Source organism: Asterias amurensis, chromosome 5 (genome assembly GCF_032118995.1).
Source record: "Asterias amurensis chromosome 5, ASM3211899v1".
NCBI lineage: Eukaryota > Metazoa > Echinodermata > Asteroidea > Forcipulatida > Asteriidae > Asterias > Asterias amurensis.
The window spans coordinates 1,612,514-1,637,646 of NC_092652.1; the positions used below are offsets into that span (position 1 = coordinate 1,612,514).

Consider the following 25,133-nt stretch of genomic DNA (forward strand, 5'->3'; position numbering starts at 1 on the left):
ATCAATAAGACATCTGAATATGAGAAACGATTCACGCGCATGAATCATTTCTCAGAAGTCTGAGGATTGGTAGTTCATTCACAAATGTTGCCGCTAGATATCACTATCAGGATATGAGGTTGGTACCAACTGTCACCTCGCTATTAAATGTTGATTGATTGGTCGTTCAGGTGAATACAGCATTTTTAAAATGTTTTCTCAGCAAGTACATGCAGACACTATAATCAGCTGAAACTTTCAGTGGTAACTTTTAGTGTATCTTTTTTTTATAGTGTTGCCTATAAAGCGACATTATGTTGACAAAAACCAAACGCTGACCCTACCATTGTTAATCATCAAGAGTACAGTGTACCTACGAGTTTGGAAAAAACTAGACTGTAGGACTAGTTCCCTTGTCGGGTTGTCTGGTCATTGCTCACAACTGGACTCTGGTCAGTGGTCAAGTGTGTATTTTGAGCCCTGAACTCGAGAGCAGACCTGACTTCGGCTTACACTACATGTACATGTACTTGGCAGAGACAGTGAGATCTTTATGAGTGAGTTCTGACGGCTGAATCATCGGAATGCCAGTTCAAATCCAGGCCACGACACTTATGAGCAAGGACCTTTAAAACCATACTTGCTTCTCTTCACCCAGGTGTATAATATATTGTAAATACATTGTATGGGGATAATATAACACACAATTACAATGTACCTTCACCCAGAGTAGCTACTAAAACATGTAAGGGCTGTATGCTTCGTTTTTGAAAGGGCAAGGGCACCAAGGCATTTTCTTTTTGGTTAAGGGCACCCTATGATGAAATTGCAAAACTGTACTGGAGCATTTCAAGGGCACCAAGGCAATGACCAGGGGACACGGGGGCAATCACCTCCGTTGCCTCCGTATCAGGCCTGTATGTGCTATCAGCCGAGTGTTACTACTCTTATCATTGTTGAGCAAAGATATCTGTGTGATTACTATTTAGAGTTCAAGGCAAACCAATCCAAACCCTCCAGGGAAATGTCGAAAAAATAGCATAATTTGAAGACCCAGGAAATCACAACAAAACACCTGCAGAAAACATGTTTACAATCTTTGTTGTTGTCAATCGAACATGACCTCTGAAATTTACTGAAAATTTGACCCCTAGGTTTATTGTAGTGTGTGTATTGATGACTATCGGCTGGGAAATAGTTTACCTTTTTTCAAAGAAAAAACCCATACAGGTGTACAAACAAGTATCATTTGTACAGGGTGCAAATTTGGTAAAAATTCCACAAGACCGCAGGGCTTACATACAAAAATGATTATCGGACTAGATTTCCGTTTTGTAAGCCAAGATTCCAAACAAGAAAGAACTTGCGCTACAGTTTTTATTTGAACAAGCACTTCAAGAAGATTTAAACCTCATGTTTTTATAAGTAAGTATATTTCATACTGAACGATAATTAGGACTCAAACTCAAAGCAAAATTTTAAAGGAACACGTTGCCTTGGATCGGTCGAGTTGGTCTTTAAAAAGTGTTTGTAACTGTTTGTGACAAAATGCATGTGGTAAGAAAGATGTTTTGAAAGTAGAATACAATGATCCACACAAACTCGCCTCGAAATTGCGTGGTTTTCCTTTTACTTTAGGAACTAACACGGTCGGCCATTTATGGGAGTCAAAAATTTGACTCCCATAAATGGCCTACCGTGTTAGTCGATGATGTAGAAGGAAAACTACGTAATTTCGAGTGATACTTGTGTGGATCATTATATTCTATTTTAAAACATCTTTGTAATCATGCATTTCTTAACAAACGGTTTAAAATACTTTTCAAAGACCAACTCGTCAAATCCAAGGCAACATGTTCATTTATAAAAACACAAGATTGTCCCTCAGATTTTTGTCCAGTGGTGAGTTTACTGTCCCATTGTTAATCAGCACTGGCCTTGGGTCTGTGGTCCTCATGTTGGGGTGTTAAATTCAAGCCCTAAATGTTCATGAACAAAACAGTCTGTAGGCCTAAATCAAATAAACATGATGTTTCCTTATGTAAACAGAGTTGTTTCCTTGTGTTGTACTAAGCATCCACTGTACTTCTTTTTGATCTTGTACTCTGAATATTTCCGTTAGCCAATTATTTGAACCTTTATCCAATTATACTCAACATTCTTAGAGAGACACAGAGGTTAAACGTTGATCGGGAATAGTCAGGTCAACCACAGAGACAACGTATCAATTAAAGAATGAATGAAACAAAGATAGCTGGGGTCGATTTCACAAAGCAATAAAATCCATCGTAAGACAATTTGTCAGTATCACCATAGTGATTTACATTGTGACATCACACTTTACTAAGCAACTATAATTGATTTGCAGTTCTGATCAATCTTGGCTCTTTGTGAAATCAGCCCCTGATCCAAGTTCCTGTTTCTTTATATTGAAGATCAGAAACTGAAAGTGTGACGCTTGATCTCGGCCTTCTGAATGATGTTATTAAACGGTGTAATGCAGACCCAGCGTTTTACATCCCCCCCCCTCCCCTGATATCACTTTTCCTAGTTACGAGTGTCCTACAGTGCACATAACCTTCCGACTCTCAACAGAGTCTCGGGATTTTTCTCAACTTCTACCGTATTGACTTTCCTCTACGGTTGAAAAATCAATTCTTCCCGTGGTTGTATCTAATGGTGTAGTCGTGGGCAGATGAAGTACATTCAACTGCAGGTTACAAAGTGTGTCCATTGTACGAGGTCCACATTGGGAGTAATGCATCCACCATGGCCAAAAAAGATTTTCTGTTTGCGTAGTATGTCATCAGTTTTGAAGTGAGTGGTTTAACGGTATATTGAGATTGATTTCGGGATGCCCAGGCTGAGCATTTTTTAAGTGCGATGAACTTTGGAGATTGTTCAGTTTTGTATGTGTAGACACATTTCTGATAGACAAGTCAGTTGTGCTCAAATGTCCTTTGCAATTCACACCTAGAAGTTGTGAATAATAAATGCATATTTTTTGTTGAATCTTTCATATAAATTTGTTGATTGTATCATCCCAATTTAAGCATAAAATAACAAGCCTGTGAGAATTTGGGCTCAATTGGTCATCGAAGTTGCGAGAAAATGATGAAAGAAAAAACACCCTTGTTGGATGAACTTGAAAATCTAAGCTACTCCATTCACAGGGACCGTTTCTCGCAGTGTTTTATACTATCAACAGCTCTCCAATGCTCGTTACCAAGTCAGTTTTTAAGTTATTATTTGTTTTGAGTAATTACCAAACGTGTACCTTCCCTTTAAAACATTGTTGACAGGGCAAAGGTATTGTGTTTGATTAATGCATTGTCTCTGATTAAAGCGTTGTCCTCGATGACACCATTTCACAACTGTACACTGATGAATAAACACATCAAGGTACATGGAAGTGGCAAAACAACAAAACAAGTATCCACAAGCCAGTCCATCTCTTGACATTTGACCTTGTGGTACAAAGATAATCAAGGCTTTTGGGGATCCCAAGAAAAATCCACACATCAAGTTTGGAAAAAAATATGCCACATCTTTCTTGGGTAATCACTAGGACAACATATCATTTTTGAGATTGAAACCACGATAACAATTGACCTAGGTGGACCAAAAACACTTGACTCCTGGGGATCCCAAGACCAGTCACCAAACCAAGTTTGGAGTTGATATGCCAAGGCCTTCTCGAGTTATCACCCAGACAACAGTTCCTTTGTTTTAGTCATTATGACCTTGGCATTGCCCATAGGGGCTCCATAAACAACACACTCTTGGTGGATCTCACAAAATTTGTTTAATATTAAACAATAATTTTGTGTTTGCGTATCATCTGAAACTTTTGCGCATTTCGCAAATAACATTGCATTTTCTCCTACTGTACGTATTGGTCAAGAAATAGAACCTTTTTTCAGAACATTTCAAGGGGCATCAATGCAATGACCAAGGGGCAACAAGGCAAATGCATCCATTAAAGCCTTTGGACACTTTTGGTAAACAGTATTGTTCAAGGCCCACACTTTGTGTATCACAACTTATATATGAAATAACAAAGTCTGTGAAAATTAAGGCTCAAACGGTCATCGGAGCTGAGTCGGGAGAAAATAACAAAAAAAAACACCCTTTTTTCCACACGTTTCGCCGTGTCATGATATGTGTTTAAAATAAATCCGTAATTCTCGATATCGAGAAAAGTAACGCATTTCATGGAATCATATTTCAAGAGAAGTCTTTCACTATTACCTTCTGTAAACTCATTAAGTTATTTGTAAATCCGTGAACTTTTAATTTTTTTTCTGTTACTAAAGTATTCAATGGCTTTAAGTGTCACTCAAACGTTGCCAGGCCCCATGACACATTTTATGTACAAAAGTTCTGTATTCTCACTGAAAATTTACAATGTCACTTCTCACTGTACAAGGACTAAACTCCTACAGCTGATTTCACGAAACTTTACGCAACTGCGTAAGTCCACTTACGCAACGTTTGTGGCATAAGTTGCACCATAAACGTTGTGCAAGTAGACTTACACAGTTGCGTAAAGTTTTGTGAAATCGGCTGCAGGCCTGTTATTTAAACCATGACCCAACAGCCAGACAGCAAAAGGCAATAAACATTCAAATAAATAAAGATAATTAAAAAATACCTGAATAGTACATATGAGCACTGTGCACAATAAATGAACTCGATAATAAAATGGTAGCTTTGAAACGATCGTTCATTTACAGTGGGTATATTTTCTCCATAAAAAAAATATGTTCTGCTTCATTTCTGTACGAGGTACGTGCATAGAAAAGCCAAATGACCTGAGCTTGAATTTCAATGCCATGCCAATACCTTTGCCTGTTCCCTCAATATTCTGAACCTGAGGCAATTATTGAGTGTCAACTGAACCATGAAAATGGTTAGCAATGAAAGAGAGAGAACACAGGCGGCCACACAAACAAACTGCAGCATTTTGCTCCATCCTTGACACTGAATTATACGCACTGATTGCCGATGCTGGCGCTCCCCCTCCCCCCCCCCCCCCCTGAAAGAAGTGGCTGGCTATATGTACGCCGTTGCTTTTCCTAATTAAGGCCCTATGTACTACAAAAGTTTTTGTATTTTGAGTTAGGTACCTTTGAAAATTCACCCTTTCATGGTTTTGACTATTTGGTATTGAGGTGTATTGATGGATAAAATAAACACCGTTTGGAATTCAAGTCAATTTATGTGAACAATCAAAGCAAAGGCAATTTGAGTTTTGCAGAAGTGAATCAAGATCGCTGCGCAGAGACTTTTTTATACAATTTGTACACTATCAATCCAAAACAACTATTGTGTGAATACACTGTGCATGGCATTTGAACATGAAACTAAAAAAAATCATTGGGGGAGGGGACAGGTGGGGGGGGGCAAGGAAATAATTTGGGGATGGGGGTATGTACTTTACCATGAAGCAACCTTACTCTATGAACCAATTAACTACACAGTACAGTCGATGTACTGCAGTTGATGTACTAAAGGTTAAATACATTAAATGCATTATGGAGATGATGGTGTGGGTAACAGCATATTACCGTGGTGAGCATGCACTATCTGCCTAATACAACTAATGTTTTTACAAGGTTCGATTTCACAAAGCACTAAGACTCATCTCAAGTAAAGTTGTCAGTGTCATCATAATAGTGATTTGAATTGCAAACCACACTCTGCTTTAGCAACCTTGATCGTTAAACAATTAAGATCAATCCGGACTCTTTGTGAAATCAGAAGCCCTTGTTTTGTAATGTTTTTGTTTCTTTATAAGTTGTTTTCCTGACTTGTGGTCAACTGTACTTTACACGTTCAGTAAATGACCCTTTACGTCCCATGCTGTTACTATTTAGGGGCATTATGTGTTTATTGGTGATCACTAAGAAACCCCAGAGGTCAATTTCACAAAGAGAGACATTGATCATCGAATCTTAGTTGCTAAGCAAAGTGCGATGTCACAATACACTGCACTATGGTAATACCGACAACTCATCTTAAAGGAACATTACAGAATTGATAAAAAACAAAAATCGTGAAGATCACAGATTTACACAAAACTTACAGTTTAATGATGATGATAGTAGAAAACATCACTTGAAGTATTTCTATCTGAAATTTCATATTTGATGAGAAATAAATAATATAATTTCGAGTTTTTTGTTTTGGCATCAATGCAATACAAACAAAACACTATTCGGTTTTTCACTATTCTCTCGTAACCCAGATGGCCGATCGATCTTGAACTTCTACAGGTTTGTCAGTTTATATGGTGGATTACATAAAGTGCTTACACTGCCAGCAACTTTTTTGCTAGCAAAACCAAGTCTGTAATGTTCCTTTAAGATGAATCTTAGTGCTTTGAAAGATGTACTGTACTTTACAGGGGTAACAGAGACATTGCCTCCATTGGCCTTGCTCTCGTCAAATTTGTATAAACAACTTCATTTTAACAGTACTGGGCCAAAATTCATAAAGCTGTTCAGAAGCAGTAATACTGCTTAGCAAAACTCAATGCTAAGCAAAATATGGGTGGGGCACCAGTCACAAAAATGTCAACATTTAGGCTGGTAACCGGTTTCTGCTAGGCAATATTTGACTACATGTAACTGTATGCTTCGCAGGTTTTTGTGCTTACATACACATACAGGGCCCAATTTCATAGAGCTGCTTAAGCACAAAATTTTGCTTAAAAAAAGCAAAAAATTGTTATGCTAATTAAACAACAGCTAAATACCAGTCACAAGCAATGTATATATGGCATGACTTTTTTGCCAGTAACGTGTGAAAAATAAGCGAGCAATTTTCGTGCTTTTCTAAGCAAATTTTTGCTTAAGCAGCTCTATGAAATTGGCCCCAGGCTTTATGATATTGGTTCCTGTTCAGTGAAAAGTATATTACACTGCAACAATTTTACAGAGTGTGATTGGTGCAAGTACTACTCACACTCACCACTCACACTCTGAAGTAGCATGGAAAAAAAAGCAAAACACAATTTTGCAATTCTGTGCTTCTCCACAGTCCACTGGACATACTGATGATATTTCAATGCTCCATCTCAGCGGCTTTGACAAATGAAAGCATTAAATATTTACCGCTGAAAAACTAACTAAGATTCAAGGAGTAAGGCTTAATTAAACATTGATTTGCTATTAAGTGCCGGGGGGGGGGGGTGTTATTGGCTGTCTCGTTGTTTTTAAATGTCACTGGCTATCAAGCTTATATCCACTAAAGCAATCGCACAACATCGGCCAACAGTATTGTCCAAAGGCCCACACTTCGTGTATCACAACTTATTATAAAATAACAACCCTGTGAAAATTTAGGCTCAATCGGTCATCGAAGTCGGAGAAAATAACGAGTAAACCCACCCTTGTTTCCGCACGTTTCGCCGTGTCATGACATGTGTTTACTATTAAATCCGTAATTCTCTATGTCAAGAATTGATATTGTTTAAATGTTTTCTCAAAAAGTAAAGCATTTCAAGGAATAATAATTTCAAGAGAAGTCTTTTGCCATTACCTTCTGTAAACCCTGTAAGTTATTCAACTCCAATATGAGTAAATACTGGGACCCTTCCTTCAAAATTTAACAATATCCACCAAAAAGACAGGCCTGGTACTTCATAGAGACAAACAAAAGCTTGCCTTTGCCCCTGTCTGGTCACTGCCTTGGTGCCCATTGTTCTTTCTCATAGAGGTGCCCTTTACGAAGGAGGAAATGCCTTGATGCCCTTGCCCTTTCAAAAACAAAGCATCCGACCTGAAAAGATATCTCATCATCTAAACTGTGGACTGATTTAATTTAAATGTTGGTATGCCTCAATCATCCCTAAAGTAAACTGTTAACAGTTTGCTTGGGCAGTCCTCAATCCCAAAAAATAACACAAAACATGCAGATATTGTAGGGTTGAGAGTGGTGAAGGTTATCAGACGTAATGTTTTGTCCGCACATACATGTAGCGTTCAGGATTTTTGTCAACAGCAGGGATGGAATTTGGTATTTGAAGAGGAAATGACATTTAGCAAAGGGCAATTAAAAAAATCCTAATGGGACATTTTAAAGGTGAATGAATGCCACAAAGGTCTTTTGACTATTGATAATTTCAGCATATTCCACTGCCTCCAGGGTCTGCCCATAACCTTTAGTTGACTGGCCAGCAGGACCAGCCAATTGGCAAGTCCAATAGCTTTTTCAATTGAGTCAATACTACACATCTACATCTACATAAATCAGAAAGAGGGCTTTACAAACATTAAACTTGCCAGCCGGACAACTCTGCATGCTTGGGAGTGCATCTTGACTGGTCCTCGGGTGTTTTAACCATTAAAGGCAGTAGACACTATTGGTAATTACTCAAAACAATTATTAGCATAAAACCTTACTTGGTAACGAGTAATGGGGAGAGGTTGATGGTATAAAACATTGTGAGAAATGGCTCCCTCTGAAGTGGAGTAGTTTTTGAGAAAGAAGTAATTTTCCACGAATTTGATTTTGATAGCTCAAGTTTAGAATTTGAGGCCTTGAAATCAAGCATCTGAAAGCACAAAACTTGGTGTGACAAGGGTGTTTTTCTCTTTCATTATTATCTCGCAACTTCGACGACCATTTAAGCTCAAATTTTCACAGGTTTGTTATTTTATGCATGTTGAGATACACCAAGTTAGAAGACATGTCTTTAACAATTACCAATAGTGTCCACTGTCTTTAAACCATTAACTGGCATTAAGTCAGCTGAGCTGACCATTGTTGGGGAAGAATTAGATTGCTGTTTGAGTCTGTATCAAGAACTTTATGTAATCTTAATCGTATACGTACAAATGCCGTCCGCCACTGACCAAAACGCAAGTTAAAAACACCTCAGGGCAAGTCAATGTCTCAGCAAAGTGGTCCAAATGGCTAGGTTACCCGAGGGCTTTTGTCTGCAAAGATTGTTCAGAAAACAACGTAACTTCAAACTCAAGTCACATACAAACTAAGACGAGAAAAGAAAACCTTGACGTGTGGATCAGTGAAAATTCAAGTGAACTTGTTCTATGGCAAGCTAATTGGTCATCAGAATTGTGACCATGAAAACTGAAAGACAAAACGTGAATAATGACAACGGAATCTCGATGTACATTTAATGCATTTCACAAAAATCATAAACAGAGGGAAAAACAATGTTTGCTGACCTTAAAAAAAGGTTTATTATGCAAAAGTGAAACTGTGCTTGTACAATGCTGGTTGTCTGAAGCTTTTAGCTAAAAATTACCAGCGTAATTGGCCTGAGCAATGCACTTTGCAGTAAAGGCTATTCAGCGTGAATAGATTCAAGGCGCCAAGGTCTATAATGATTTATGACCAGAATAATTAATACACAAAAGTGCTTAGAACCTGGAACTGCGATGTTCAGGGCACTGTACACCCTATAGGGATGTAATAGTATTGCAGTGTACTCATATTATGCATTTTATTGCTGCTGGATTTAATCTTGCACATTGTACATGTATTTCACTTAAATTTGCACATTAAACTGTGTATGGAACTCTCTCAGATCAATTTGTTAGAGCGATTAAGAACAAAAATCAAATATGGGAAAGTAGGCCTATTGAGTATACAGTGCTTACACACACAGCGGTGTACTGTAGGGATATTAACCATAATATTCTTTACTTCTCCGTCAAAAGCAGCTCTATGAAATGTTGCACAGAAAATATTACCCAAAGTTCAAGTACATGTACCACACAAAATCAAACAGACACAGCCACTGTTTCATAATGCAGGTACTAATTAAATGATCTAGAATCACCAACAGCATGGCGATTCCACTCTCAAATTAACTCCATCTGTTTGTTTGAACTTGACCCACTTCATGTTTTTATCACACCGTATCATTTGTGTAACACCTTATCACTGTGTAAATACCTTATACATGTATATCACTTTTGTGCTAACTGCTAAAATATTTTGTTTTTAGTATTTTGTACATTTTGTACATTTTCCTATGTACAAAATTCTATTTTGTTGACAGCATTTTTGCAACAGCCTGACCAATTCCTTCTCAAATTAAAATTCTATCTGCTTATTTGAACTTGACCCACTTCATGTATAAGTACTGTTGTGGTTATTGTTTTGTATTTTGTATGAAAAAATTCTTTCTTTTCTTTGGGTAAATGGTCTAGAATCAGAAACAGCCTCCCTTCTCAAATTGATTCTGTCTTGTTTGTTTGAACTTGACCCACTTCATGTACGTGTGCCATACTTGTGGAGCTACTTGCTTGTCATGTAAATGTACAAATTTTGTGTTGTGTACAGGCTAGTGTACATCCAGCTATATCACGGTTGGGTTCTTTTTCATCCAGTACTCACAGTGTACTTTGTAATGGTCTTTGTGAAAATAACTCTGTAATGGTCTAGAATCTGAAGCAGCATGCATAATCGCAAGGCATGACCAACCCCTTCTTAATTAATTTCCTATTTAATTTCATTACTATTTTATTGTGTAAATAATTGTAAAATGGTTGTAAGTTAGCCTTTGTGCTGCAAGGAAGTTTTTTTAATAAATCATGTTTACTATCTATCTATCTATCCATCTAATTTTTCCTCCATGATCTATCTGTATCTATCATTAAATTTGATCTGCTGTTTGCTTGAACATATTGAATTTGACCAAGTATCAAGCCTGACAGATGTTTACCCTTATTGTAAACAACAAGTATGCCATTGGCACCATGAATTTAGTCATATTGAAACAGGTGTCTTTTAATTACAAACTTCATTCCAATGTTATGCCTTGGGGGTTTTACTGTTACCCATATGTACTATCATAGTGCACAATGTTATTTCAAGAGCTGAATTGAACTGTCGCTGAGTGTGGCCCTGTATTCTATAGTTACTCCAAGCTCATACATATTTAAAGGCTATAAGACTTTCTGAAAAAAATGAAAAAGACTTAAATCTGGAAATCACAAGAGGGGAAAAAACGATGTAGTAAGCAAAGTAAAAAACAGGTGTTTTTTTTGTATCTGTGTAAAACTGAGATCCATTTTTCCTTATTTGTATGTACCATATTTTAAGGAGCAATATTAAAATAATAATAAATGCATCATGAACACAATGAACCAGCCAGCTCTGCAGTCAACCATCCTATACTGTTTGACCATTTCATACCATCCACTGTACTGTAGTTCAGAATGATAGACAAACTATAGCCAGAACAGCCTGCAATATTATGTGGTAATTTGAATTCAGAAATTACACAGTACGCCAGTTTGGGGGACAGACATTCGATATGCCACTTTTTGCAACATCAGCTCTCGTAGTTGAAATCAGTTTTACAATTTTTATAACTTGCTCCTGAGAGGAAAAAGTTGTAGTTACTTTAAAACAAAACTTGGACAAAACTTGTAATTTGTTTGTAAATTGTCGATGGAGTGGAGAAACATAGTCGGATAGACACCGATGTAAAAATATTGGGCAAGGGCAGGCGGCCAAACGTGCAAGAGCCAACACTCATACTCACACAAAAGTCACAGACATACCAGAAAAAATATTATTATTAAGATTAAACTTTTAATTAAGTAAAAACAAATAAAACTTAAAAGACAAAATTGGTCAAGTCGGCCATTGACCAAGTTCCAAGACTCCAAGTTATCAACAATGTTGTGTTTTTTTCTCCAATGTCTTCAATTCAATTTCAAAATCAAATTTATTCAGTTCAGTTCAGTAACTTCAGTTGAGTTAGTTCAGTAATCAGTTCAGTATTGAACTTAATTTTTTTTATTTTATTATATCATATGCGAAAAAAGGGGGGAAAGTATGCTAAAATTCAAGCTAAAGAAAACAATTTTAATGCAAGGTGTAAAATTAAGTCTTTCACTGGCTTCATGTTACTCGGCTCAGCAATCAAATGAACATAGGTCGAGTTGACCATGAATATTTACACACAGCATCAGAGCAGTGTGTGTGTGTTTCATACGGCGGTCATTCAATTTCAAAGTAACTACACGGCGAGATTTCCCCCACTACATTTTGTAATTTCTTACCTTTATGACAATCAAGTGCCACAGCGAGGTGTGTGGGCAGAGTTCCTCTTTCGAAAAATGTAACTTTTTGAAGAAATTAAACTTGATTCTTTATGAAAAAACACCATCTATTCCGGCGGACTTTCGCGTACAATCCCCGACGAGGTAAATTTTTGTCCCTTTTGTATTCTTCCACATCCGGGTGCTTGCTAATGAGGTCAAAGGTCAGTTGTGGAAATAGAAAACAGTAGTATGGTACCTTTTTTATAGTAACGAATTTTAATAATGTAAGTACGAGTACCAGACTATTCTCAACAATATCGTTCTCACAATGATCGAGCCCTACACCTAAGGTGTTTCTGGAGCGTGAGGCATCTCAGATGCTTTAGAAGGAGGTTATGCTTCGATGATAAACATGTTTCTGCGAAAAGGATTCGTGTTATGACGTGATCTTCTGACAGAAATGTTGTCATTGATCGAAACCACACGTCTCTGAAAAGGTAAACCCCCGAAAATAATTTCAATGAGATTTAGCTTATTCAATTGTTTTCCTTTTAAAGGATATGTCAAGAAATAAATGAGATTGGGCGCTCTTTACTTTATGAATTCAGCTAGTTCATGAGTTAGTCCGCTGTTTTGTGTTGTTCCGTGTTCCTTCCTGAACCGAACTTCGACTTCGTTCGGGTTCGACAGACAATGATAATGCCAAAATGCATTTTTGTGTGAACTAGTGTAGTGTAGCTCTATGTGTGTAAGGCCCAATCACAATAATTATCAATCAGTCAAGCATTGCCCAGGTTGGCAGCACTGCACTTTTGCACAGCAGAAAGGGATGTAGGATGACTGACTGTAAATAATAACATTATAAAAATTAACAACGGAACAGAGCTTACTCGACATTATCAATATCATGCGCTCTTGGACGCATGCATGGCTGCAAGTGTGTGTGACGACGTAGATAATTTATTATTGCATTCAAGAATCCATTGCTCGTTAATTAATATTAATAAACTTCAATTCTCGCGCAAACTTCATCCTTCGCTTAGCGTGCAAACTTTATGGCCCGATTTAAATTTGTGCTTCGCAGGTTTAAGATATGCAAATTTGGGGCTGTGCAAAACGTTTTTTTTGGACCGGCATTTGCTGCATGCAGCTTTACATTCCACATTATCTGTTTGAAAAAGAATCCTTGAGAATTTAAAAGTGTCTTTTATAAAAAGACTGAAACTACAATGTAAGTCGTAATGGCGATGTCCAGGAACTAGACTATTTTGTGCCCTGCAGTTCATGTTGAGGTTGACGAAATGTAGCATGCAAACTAAACTTAAGAACACGCGCTTCAAGTACAAAAGCTTGAAGTTTGTGCAGCCCATCTTGCGCCCAACATTTATACAATATAATATAATGTGAAGAAGAAAAAAAAAGGGTTTGCTTCCAAAAAATGTTAAATGGTGCCTAGGTTTTTTGCCTTTGCCTCCAAGCCCTGTCTGTCCGCCAGTATGGTAATTTAACACGGCTGTTACTACAAAATATGAGGAGATATTGATGCAAAATTAAGGAGGGCACTATCTAAATAAATATTAGACCCTGTATCACTTGGGAAAATTTTGCTTGTTCAGTTTGAGCCAAAATAATGTTGGATCCCTTGTTCACAAATGGCTCAATCAAAAGATTGGTTCAAAATGAGCCACGATTGGCCAACATTGAGCCAAGACTGGCTTATCCTAAATTGAGCCATATTTTGAAAGATTTGAAAACAGAGGAGCCAGCATCTTTTGGCTCAAACTAAAACTGTTCTGTTGATGAAAAAGTAAATATTTGGTGGTTTTTATTTTACTTTCACCAGCTGTCCATCCAGTGATCTTCCTGGATGCAAGCTCTGGTGAGGCGTATACGACGTCACAGACATCGCAATAGCCTGGATGTAGCGTCGTATCTCAGGCTCAACGAGGGGAGTGACGATAACATTACAGAGAGCACCATGAACAACTTCTCACCGGACAAGCTTGAAGAGATTCGGCAACAGATGTCGCTTCATCGCAATAACCTGCTCTGTGCTTGCAGGTATTTTGTCTGAGACAAATGACAATCAAAATATTGACATGGAGTTTGATAAATATCTTTCAATTCTGTTGAATTCTGAATTATACTCGCCCATAAGACGAATGAGATCAATCTTTTTTCAAACAAAACACTTAAAATTACGTTCTGTGTACCATTTTGGTTCTGGTCTCGTAAAAACAAACGTCGTTCAGTAAAAATATTGAGCTAGAATCCCTGTCGTCAAGTTCAAGCGAGGTTGCTGCTTACACTGTTACAATAGAGATAATAACAGAAAATGGTTTTAACTTCAGGTTGTCAATAAGACGGTTCGTTGAGAAGGCCCACTCGGAAGGCGTGGACGACTCCTGTGCAGAGTTTAAGAATCTTGCCACAATCTTAGAACATATTCTCAGTCATCGACTCAAAGGTAAAACCTAGGTTCTTTCAGACACTTTTGCGGTTCGCTGAAGAGAGATGCTGTCGTTGAATGAGTTCTCTCTCTTGACAGACTAGAACTGAGACATTTAATCGCTTAACCGTTTAAACGATTAACCAATTAACCGTTAAGCAGGTTAACAGGTTAACCGATTAACAGTTAAACTGTTAAAAGATGTTGCAATCCATTTTCAAAGTTCCGCATCAAAGTTAACAGAGGACAATCCTTGTCCTTAAACTATTTGGCACAAGATGCTAGAATAACTGACACCCGTCGTGGAATGTTTCTAATTTTAGTTATTTTCAATCCCCTACAATTTGTTATACATCTTACGTAACTTTGTACTCTGCCACACCCGTGTTTTGTTGGGATTTTAAATTGAAGACTACGTGCAGTGCTTTATTTTTAGTTCTGATTAGTCCTGGAAAGTCTGTTGACATCTGCTCCCGGTCTTTTTGGAATGGGTAGAAATAGCTGAACAGAAGTCACAAGTTCTGTTAAGAAAATAAACGTAGATGCACAACCCTATGTCAAATCTTGATTGGATTTGTTTAAAATCTCTCATAGGTCAGGTGACTTGGTTCGGACTCGAAGAATCAAGGGAATTCTGGGATTTTATCAGTGCCATTTGCGTCTCTCTTCCTCACAACTGTCTGGACAGCATAGCTACAATGGAAGAGGCAAAGTCCGCTAAAGCCAAGGTACATGCTGGGGCAAGGGACTTGATCAGAAGATCAATCAAAGCTCATTCAAAACTCAACCGTATAGTGCCAAAATCAAACGTATGCTCTGAGGCACTGAGGCTCAGAATTAATTGTTTGTAAGCCTGCTTGAACAGGTGAGTTTCGATGAGTTTCTTGAACGTGTCCAATGAACAGACATTAGTGCTTTGCGCATCTACAAAACCCAATTTGTTTTGGCCAAAACTTGAAGTAGTAACGGGGGAAAATAGATGGGATAGTCCAAGTAAGAGATGGGACCACCACCGGACCCAAACTCCTGGTGCTCAGCAGCAGAGTGTGGGTTTGCATCCCGGTCATGACACTTGTGCCCTGTAGCAAGGCACTTAACTTGGGAAGGTGGTGCTGTCTGCTCTACCAGCCAGGCTCCTAGTGGATGATACCTAAACCTACATCCTTTAGGGCATAGGATAAAGGGGATAACCTTGTTTCAGCCCCAGGAGTGCAATGTAGATGGTAACGTGAGCCTGGTGTCAGTTGACCCCTAACCTTGAAGTAGAACGAGAAATTCTGGGCTCAATAAATAGGGGAATAAACTTCTTGGAGTCAGCAGGCTTTGCTTGTTTAATTGTCCATTTATATATCAACATTTTACTTATATCAATTATTTTGTAATGACCGTAAATTTTCAGGGCAGAGCCTGGATCCGGTCAGCTTTGATGGAGAAACGGTTAGCAGAATACATCCAACACACTCTAAAAGATGAGAAAGGGTTAAAGTAAGTAATACGGTGATGTCAATATGACCGTAGACATAGATAATATAAATAAAGAACATTTATTAGAGCGCCGGTTACCGCCTAAAAAGGGCACTCATGGCACTTGGGGCTGAAGACTATTAGGACTGTGGATTGTGTGAGTGTGCTTGTTTGAACAGCTGAGACTTTAAAGTTTGTCTCGAATTTGATGATGGGTGGAGATGATTTAACAGTCGGGGGGGAAGTTGGTTCCACACCCGGGCTGATAATGCAGAAAATGACCTGAGCCCAATTTCATGGCTGTGCTTACCGTAAGCAAAGAATCTGCACTTACGGAAGCAGGGAACTTCCTGCTTACCTCAAGCTCATTTCACAGGTTAGTAGGGAATTTTGGCTTGTGCATGTGCATACTCCAGGTTACTAGGCGTTCTTCGCAGACACAGCTTGGGCAGATAAATAGCAAGTTGGGGATGGTGATCATAAGCACAGAATTTTCCGGTAAGACGAGCCATGAAATTGGGCCATGTTGCCTCAAAGAGTAGAAGTCCTGGGCTGATGAAACATCATGAGCTCATTCGACAAGTCCAGTGTATGGAGGGATGAGATTAATGAATTATTCTGGAGCATTGTTGTGAAGGACTTTGTAAACGCAAGCCAAGTTTGTACTCTCACTGCTTTCAAATGAAGACCTGTCAGTAGATGAGAGTTATGCATGTTGCGTCTACACACAAATATTTATGAAATCTGATTGTTTGAAGTTCTGCATGTATGGTTTTAGCCTTTCACTTGGTGCGTTTCTCTTTCAGAGCTTTCTTCGGGGAAGGTGCCTTTATGCGGAGTCCTGAAGCCAGGGTGGTCGCCAAGGAATTGGAGAAATTAAACACAATTGATTTCAGGTATAAATAGCCAGTAGTGAGCTATCTAGCCCTATATGCTTGCTGGGTTTCTAGTCAGAAGCCATTCAACCTGTAACTTCCATATAACCTGTGATCACACCCAATCACTGTAAGTAAGGGGATTTAACTTTTTTCTTTCAAATATCAAGTAATAAGCTGCCTGGAAAGTTATTCCTTTTTTCACATAATTTTCTTGGGGATAGTGAGAAACCACTTTTTTGGAAAAAGGCCCACGTGTTCCCATAAAATATTTCTTTGTATTGTAAGATTCTGACAGTCATAGTGAGCACTTTTTATCTTGTAGTTCATGTCTGAAAGGCAAGAAACTAGAGACTGGTGTTGCCCATGTCATCGACTACGCCTCCTATTTGCAGATCCTCCTCAGGTAGGTGTTGTCTCAGGGCACCAAAAAAACCGGTCACTTTTCATTTGTGAAACCCCAGGATTTACATTTGAACAAATACATGTGGACCCTTGCAGTGGCGTCTCAAGAGGCTAGTCTACGCCGGTTTTGATATTTTTGGTAGTAAAATTGCATTTGAAGATAAACCTTGGACTTAATCTTTGATGGAGTGAGGCCATTTCTATTTGCGAAGAGCACGCTCATTGGAGACCAGGGCAACTGGCCAAAGCTTTTGTGGCCTCCATGGAACTGTATGGTAGTTTGGTAGTTGTCAAAGACCAGTGCTTCACTTGGTGTATCCCAACATATATATAACATAACAAATCTGTGGAATTTTTTTTACTGTACTTCAATGTTTTCTGGTGGTTATTTATGTGTTAAAGCCATTGGACCCTTTCGGTACAGAAAAAAAAAAAAAAGTTCACAGATTTACAAATAATTTACAGGGTTTATAGAAGGTAATGGTGAAAGACTTCTCTTGAAATATTAGTCCATGAAATGCTTTACTTTTTGAGAAAACGGTAAAACAATATAAATTCTCGTTAACGAGAATTACGGATTTGTTATAAACACATGTCATGACACGGCGAAACGCGCGAAAACAGGAGTGGGTTTTCCCATTATTTTCTCCCGACTCCGATGTCCGATTGAGCCTAAATTTCCACAGGATTGTTATTTTATATATAAGTTGTGATACACGAAGTGTGGGACTTGGACAATACTGTTTACCGAAAGTGTACAATGGCTTTAACCTTGACTCTGTTTATGATATATATTTATTTGAATAGAACGTTTCTTGAAATCTTTGTCCAACAGAGATTCCGATTTGGAAAACAGTACTGACAGCATGCAGAGCTCGGCATCAATAATGACGGAACACAACAGCGTCGGCGGCCACGGGGAAAGGCAGAGTCTAAACGTTGCGTATAACACTGTCGATCATAAATACAGCAAACTGCAAGAACAGTATCGCGTTGTGTGCGCACAGAAAGTAAGTGTGTCTACTATACAGAAACTCAACTGCAGACCAAGGCCCAACTTCATAGAGCTAAGCAGAAAATGTGGCTTATAAATTGTTCTGCTAAGCCAAAATAATCATGGCCCAATTTCATATCACTGTTTAATAATAATAACAATTTATTCATTTATTGTGTGCAAGTTTCATAAAAAATATGTACAGATGCGCATGACAACAATATACAGATATATTAACAATAATTTAAACAGATTTAAAAATGGTGATTACACTGAAAATCAAACAACAGAAATAAAACCACAGTCGGCAAAAGGCCACGTAAAAGTCTAGTAAAAAGCCTGGCGGAATAAGTGGGTTTTGAGCAGTGTTTTGAAGGTATCAGTATTGTTGGCGATCCTGATTGCATGTGGGAGAGCATTCCAAAGTTAAGGTGCAACACACTCAAAAGCGCGATCTCCCAGAGTACTTTTAGTTTTACAGAGTGGGTAACTGAGAATGGAGGTGTCATTAAAACTCTGAAGATGATATTTTAACAAAGACCTTTTAGTTAAAAGATTACACAGAAAATACTGCTTGACAAATTTCTCTGTTAAGCAAAAATTTTGTGGGGCACATGTCATAACAATCTAAACTTAATGTAATTTTGGATGGGACACCGTTTCTGTAGCAACACTTGTCTGTGCTTGGCAAGATTTTGTCAATGGCTCAGGGATGTATACTCCCCAGTGAGCTGAGGAAGATTAAAGGAATGTTATTGACCCAATGACCAGGGGACTAAGGTAAAGCACATATAGATGTTATTGTGAAATGCGCTATAAAAACTAGTTATTATTACTATTAACATCTTTGTACAATATCTACTTTTGTGAGGACTATATGGAGGGTTTAGTCCAAGAGAGAGATCACCATTTAGCAGGGAGTCAGATTGAGTGTAAACATCTTCAAAGAGCTCTCAAGCAAGCTGACGAGATGGCTAGGCATGAACACCAACAACTACAGAAGACGATCATTCAACTACAGACTAAAATGTAAGACATGTCTTTTTGTTATCCGATCTAGTGTTGTAACCAAGTCATTTTTCAAGTCACAATCATCTTTGCTCAAGTCAAGTTGCAAGTCAGTGAAGTTGATGACTCGCTGCGAGTTTGACTCAAGTCCAAGCCACCGACTCGAGTCAACAACACTGTCCTCTCCTATGCTTTATAACATTTCTCAGTGAGTTGACTAACCCTTTGAAACCATTCAACTGCATGGGTTGTGTGGGGTGGAGCAATTGTATACAGAACTAACTGTGTACATGTGTGTACTGTGTAGATGCATTCTCCACATGATATCGCATATTGCAGGTTGGTATAGTTTGTCTACCATTCGAAACCACAGTGGGTGATATGGAATGGTCACAGAGTAGGAGGGTTGACTGTGTACTCTGTAGATGCAAGAGAGAGGTTTTTCAGATGAGTTGGATCTCAGAACAAGTGCAGCCTGATTCAACATGTTCAAGGTTGTACTGAATTTACATAAATATCTGCTGAATATTCATGAGATAAAATCTGCTGAATATTAGTAGATATCACCTGCTAAATATTCATGAGATAACATCTTAGAAATATTCACGAGATTACACCTGCTGAATATTCATGAGACTGCGTCTGCTGAATACTGATGAGATAATGATTTTATCTTTCCAGAACTCATTTGGAGGAAGCCAGACACATGTCTCGTCGTGGTCTGGAGGAGCATTTGATTGCCGGTCAGTGGAGCCCACCAGTATCTGCCTCATCGATGGTCACTTCATCCCAACCTTGCCTGCCTCGTCGTTCAGAGTCCATCTCTCTGGAGAATCTTCATGTTACTGTTCCTAATGAGCTACCTTCACCAGATGGGTACGTTCCAGTGAGAGACAATAAGATGCATTGTTTTGAGACTGCCAAAATAGGGCTAGAATGGCTCAGTTGGTAAAGCGCTGGGGTGTTAATCCGGAGGTCATTTCAGATTAAATCCTGCTCTAACTAATTTGTTTTGTTCAATCCCAAAATGACTTTTAAAATGACCCAGTCGTTTCCCTTGTGGTTTTCTTCTGTGGTATTTAAAATAAAAAGTTCCATCCCCTTAAGGTCATCCCCTGGCTGCCGCTTCCCAGGTTGTATCGTAAAGCTTGGGTGTGATCCCTGGCTACATGGCAGTTACAGGTTGTTTGGCTTCTGACTGGCAGCCCTGAACAATGATGTTGACAAATAGAGAGATTGCCAACATAGGGATAGATAGGGACAGTTAGAAAAGCGCTGACGCATTAAAAGTACTTAAAAGGAACTGGATGTTTGTATTTCGAGCAGTAACAATTTCCATAAATGGGGAGCAGCTGTAGCAAAGTCCCTGTCTCTCTAAGTTCTTTAATCTTTGGCACAAGGTTCAATAAATTTAAGAGCGATCGTAGACCAGGACGAGTGGACAGAGGGAGAATGAATATGAATGAAATGAATTTCTTTTCAATTTCCAAACTTTTGTTTTTTCAATTTCCAAACCTTTCTTTAATGATTTATAGGTGTGGAAAATATGAAACTTAACCCTTGTTTATGTGGGTTTGGTTTTTCTTTTTTCTCGTGAACAGAGAAAGTGTGCAGAGTTTGGATCCATCGATCGGTGCTCCACCGTGCGACAGTCCAACATCGGGCACGTCCAGTGCGTCATTATACAACCGCTCTGACAGTGATAAGGGCTTGGCATTTATTACAGGTCAAAGGTCGATGGCGAAAGACAAAGAAGAAACGCAGAGTCTGATCCCTTTGGCTGGCTCCTTCACATCTCAAGTAAGTTTGAAGACATTGTTTTGTTTTTTTGCCCGATGTGTATTAAGCATCTGGATCCATCCATCGGTACTACATCGTGTGACAGCCCAACTTCAGAAACATACTATAAGTAGTTTTGCAAGTCAATTAAAAAAGAATTTTCAGGCATATCTCTCGGATGGAGCTCGAACCCACAAACTTTCTTGTGCTAGAGTAGATGTCTTAGTGCAGGGAAAAAGTGTAGGGCACCAGCAACAAAACACTTGCAAGTAGTAACAAATTCTTCTACAATCACCTTAATCCTCCCCCCCTTGCCCTTGGAGTTTTCCAACCTCTTCTATTTTGAGTTCCTTGTTCTATTTCTCCCCGGTTTCTAGATGAGTGTTCGATCGACAGAAACCAACAGTTCTGGCATGCTTGATTCTGATACCCACCTTCCTTTTCTCTATGTAAGTGCCAAGTTCCCGTTTCTTTTTCTAAATCCCGTCCCTAATTTTAACTAAAGATGGGTTTGCTCAAATTACGCCAGAGCTCAAATGTAGTCTTCTTCATGGTTTCTGAACACAAAATTAATTGACAAGCTCGTACCAAAAGCATTAAGACCGAAAGGGATCTTCGAAAAACTTAAAATCTCTGTTTCAGTTTCTATTAAAGTACCCTTGTATATTTGGTTTGCGGTAACACCATGCGTGTAGCTACTTGCCAGGTAGATTTTGTTCTTAGAGAACTGCCTTGCTTTATATTCTGATTCCACCGAGTTTGTATCCAGGGCCTCCCAGGGAGAACAGTTAATTGACAATCGATTGGGCTTCCTTGGTTGAATAAGAAGAAATAATTAAATAAATAAATACTTGTTTATTTAATTTTACAGCAGGTGCGTCCGTTATCCCCAGGCTCTACCAGCTCAGATTCCTGTGTCTCAGGCGATGTCAACCATCCACTGGTCGTATCATAGTCTGTTCTAACTTTAGAAAAGACGCCCCATAGATTTATCTAAGATATAATCTTAAAGATTATTTAATAATACCACAAAACTCACAAGTATTTTTTTTTGTGCAATTGATTGTTTGATTGTTTGCTCGTACCGAGAGAGAATGGGCTCCATTGTTGTTTTTCGTTTCTTTGTTGATTTTCCAGCATTTGTTTGTTTTTTTCCTGCCATTGTTTGGATGTCTGCATCGTGCCTTTTGAATATGGTGCAAGATGTGTTTGTCGTATGTTCCACTCAGGTGGGCGGCGTCGGCAAACAGTTGGCTTGGGTGCCGTTGGCAAAACTGAACAGATCGGTCTCAGCATTTATCATTAAGTTATCAGATGTTAAATTGGCATCAGTGATAAAGAATATTATTTGTTTTTACCCATACACTGATGTGTGTAGGCACTGTATATTCACTACTTTCCCGAGTTCTGTGGAACAAAAATCCCTAGCACATTGATTGGATGGAACATATTATGCTCTAGAATGGCAAAGGTCATTGGTTCGAATCCCTACCGAGTGATATGCCTGTGAATTTGTCTTTCACAGAAATTGGAAAAGAATATACAGTGCTTACACACATCGGTGTAAGTGGGTAAAACTAGATTATCGGTACTGGTATATGAAAATGAATATGTTTATGAATATATATGTATCAGCAGGTGTCGAGCAGGTCTTTTTCATGTTTAAAGACAGTGGACACTATTGGTAATTGTTAAAGACTAGCCTTCACTGTTGGTGTATCTCAACATATGCATATAATAACAAACCTGTGAAAATTTGAACTCAATCGGTCGTCGAACTTGCAAGATAACAGTGAAAGAAAAAACACCCTTGTCACCCGAAGGTGTGCGCGTTTAGATGGTTGATTTCGAGACCTCAAGTTCTAAATCTGAGGTCTCGAAATCAAATTTGTGGAAAATTACTTCTTTCACGAAAACTATGGCACTTCAGAGGGAGCCGTTTCTCACAATGTTTTATACCATCAACCTCTCCCCATTACTCATCACCAAGAAAGGTTTTATGCTGATAACTATTTTGAGTAATTACCAATAGTGTCCACTGCCTTTAAGAGAGCAAGGCCATTTTCATTTTTAAAAGGACTCGTCCATTTGGAAATCTTAAAGTCTTTTGATGGGGCACCAAGCCCATACACGCAATGCCCTCAATGGCCTCTGTAAAATATTAGGCTTTGTTGAGTAAAGAAAACCAGCTGTTGCTGGTCTCAAACCTGTGACCTCTTTAATTTTGTATGGATGGGAATGAGTGTTCTACCACCTGTGCTAACCAGCCTTCATGTTTGTGAGCAATCCTCTATTACTCCATGGGTCAGGTCAAAAAGTCTAGATATTAAGCTTACATCGCATTGCCTCTGTAGAGAAACATCAGGCCAGTTTGTATAGAAAGTCTGTAAATCTTAAGTAAACAAAGCACCTTCAAGTTTTTCACTCCAGACCAATAGAAAACTGCCGCTTATTTTTCCGGATGTGTAATTTTTATATGGTCCCTCTGTATAGGAACGATGCTATTACTACATCATTGTGTTAGTGCAAATAATTGTACATTGTTTCTCCTAAAGTAACACTTCTGTTACGCACAAGTTTGATTTCATCAAAGTACACACAAAACAAGTATTCTCCAAAATTTTGTTTTTGTATTTACTTCACATCTCTATTAACTTTTACTTCTCTTTTGTTTTCATCTCAAAGCGCAGAGGGACTTCTCTGTGATTGTGATATGCGCTCTACAAAAATGGTTCATTATTATTATTATTAAGATTTGTTATTACATGGAGCATTTTCACGCAACATACTACTTTGTTCCAATGATGAGATTGGTGGTCTAGTTCAGTGTAGTTGGTAAGACACGGCTCTAGAATTTCAAAGGTTGTGGGTTCAATTCCCACCCGAGTACTATTCACAGATCTCAGGACAGTACCGAGTATACAGTGCTTACACACATCGGTGTAAGGGTAAAACCAAAATTAACTATTATGAGATAACATGTATATAGTTATCACCCCTTCAAAATGTTCGTCAAACGGGTTTTCAATATAATAAGACAATCGCAAATCTTATTTTCAATACTGCTGAGAGCACCTTGTACGTAAAGCTCTTTCTTTATTTGTTTCTTTTACATACAATTTCACATGAACTAAGTAACATCAACACATGAATACATACACAATACAAACACATGGCTTTAACTTATCAAGCTTAAATGATTGTATGTTTTAAAACCCTTTAGAAACCGTAGCATCCGCAAACTGCTGCAAGATCTGACCTACTTCCCATCAACAAAAAAGGTCAAAGTAAAGGTCATGACCTGAACTGACATGTTGAAATGTTTCCCATGTTAACATATTATCTATGTTTTGAGAAGAAAACAAATTCTGATTTCTTTTGTTTTTCAGCCACGTTTACATGACAAAATTGTTTAAACAAAACAATGCATGGGCAAAATGGTGATGATTATACAGAAATAAATGGTTTCTAAATGGTTAAGTTTAATTTTGAAAGGCTGTATGAAAATGTGAACAAAAACCCGCATCATTTGGCAAGCATATTTGGCACAAAGATGATGACAAAGCGTGGCGATTTCTTTTCAGAATTAAACAAGTTATTTTCTGCAGACCTCTACTGACTAAAGCTTGTGTGGACATTTCTATAAGATACAAAATAATGCTTAGCGAATTTTTACATTTGCTTAGCATTTTTAAGCAGGGAACCAGTTGTGAGCATTGCAAATTCCCTCCTAATTCGGTTTGTTACCAATGTTGTGCTCTTTAATGATTACTGTGTTAAGCGTTGTAATGGAAAGACATGTAACTGTCTTGAGCACCCTTTTTAAACAATTTTTGTTGATTTTGGCGCTATATAAAAAATGTCTTCTGATTGATTGATAGATGTATGTACAGTTTTCATTTCTATTTGTAAACATCGAGTAGCCTAAAAATGCTGCATAATTGAAAAGTACCAAAAACTGCTCAATCCACACTTAGGTCTTTAGAAACTTTTCATCGTGATTGATGTGGATCTGTACATTGGTATAGTAAGAGTACGCCTTCTTTTGTCAACTCAATGAACTAAAACAATTTTATACATAAATTATTTGAATAAATTAATTTGAAACTGATGAACCCTGTCTATAGCTTCAGTCATTTAGGGATGAG

General features: G+C 38.2%; 2 protein-coding genes across 4 annotated transcripts in view; one reads left to right on the forward strand and one right to left on the reverse strand.

The window, feature by feature from the left end:
• The window catches only part of LOC139937096 (speckle-type POZ protein-like), a 33,887-nt gene extending 21,694 nt beyond the window's left edge, over window positions 1-12,193 (reverse strand). For 2 of the 3 annotated variants that reach the window (XM_071932094.1, XM_071932092.1), the window contains exon 1: window positions 12,030-12,193. The gene's annotated coding sequence lies outside the window, so the exon portion shown is untranslated. Of the gene's footprint in view, window positions 1-8,820; window positions 8,925-12,029 lie in introns of all 3 variants that reach the window. The other variant, XM_071932093.1, reaches the window with a different exon arrangement.
• A 165-nt stretch (window positions 12,194-12,358) lies between these two features.
• LOC139937106 (RUN domain-containing protein 3B-like) lies at window positions 12,359-25,096 on the forward strand. The gene is made up of 13 exons (XM_071932105.1): window positions 12,359-12,508; window positions 13,855-14,072; window positions 14,363-14,478; window positions 15,055-15,188; window positions 15,860-15,945; window positions 16,731-16,820; window positions 17,125-17,205; window positions 18,040-18,214; window positions 19,070-19,227; window positions 19,888-20,082; window positions 20,808-21,006; window positions 21,363-21,434; window positions 21,857-25,096. Exons 2-13 carry the CDS (start codon window positions 13,879-13,881, stop codon window positions 21,938-21,940), a joined length of 1,584 nt encoding a protein of 527 aa, XP_071788206.1. The 5' UTR covers window positions 12,359-12,508; window positions 13,855-13,878; the 3' UTR covers window positions 21,941-25,096.
• The last annotated feature ends 37 nt before the right edge of the window (window positions 25,097-25,133 follow it).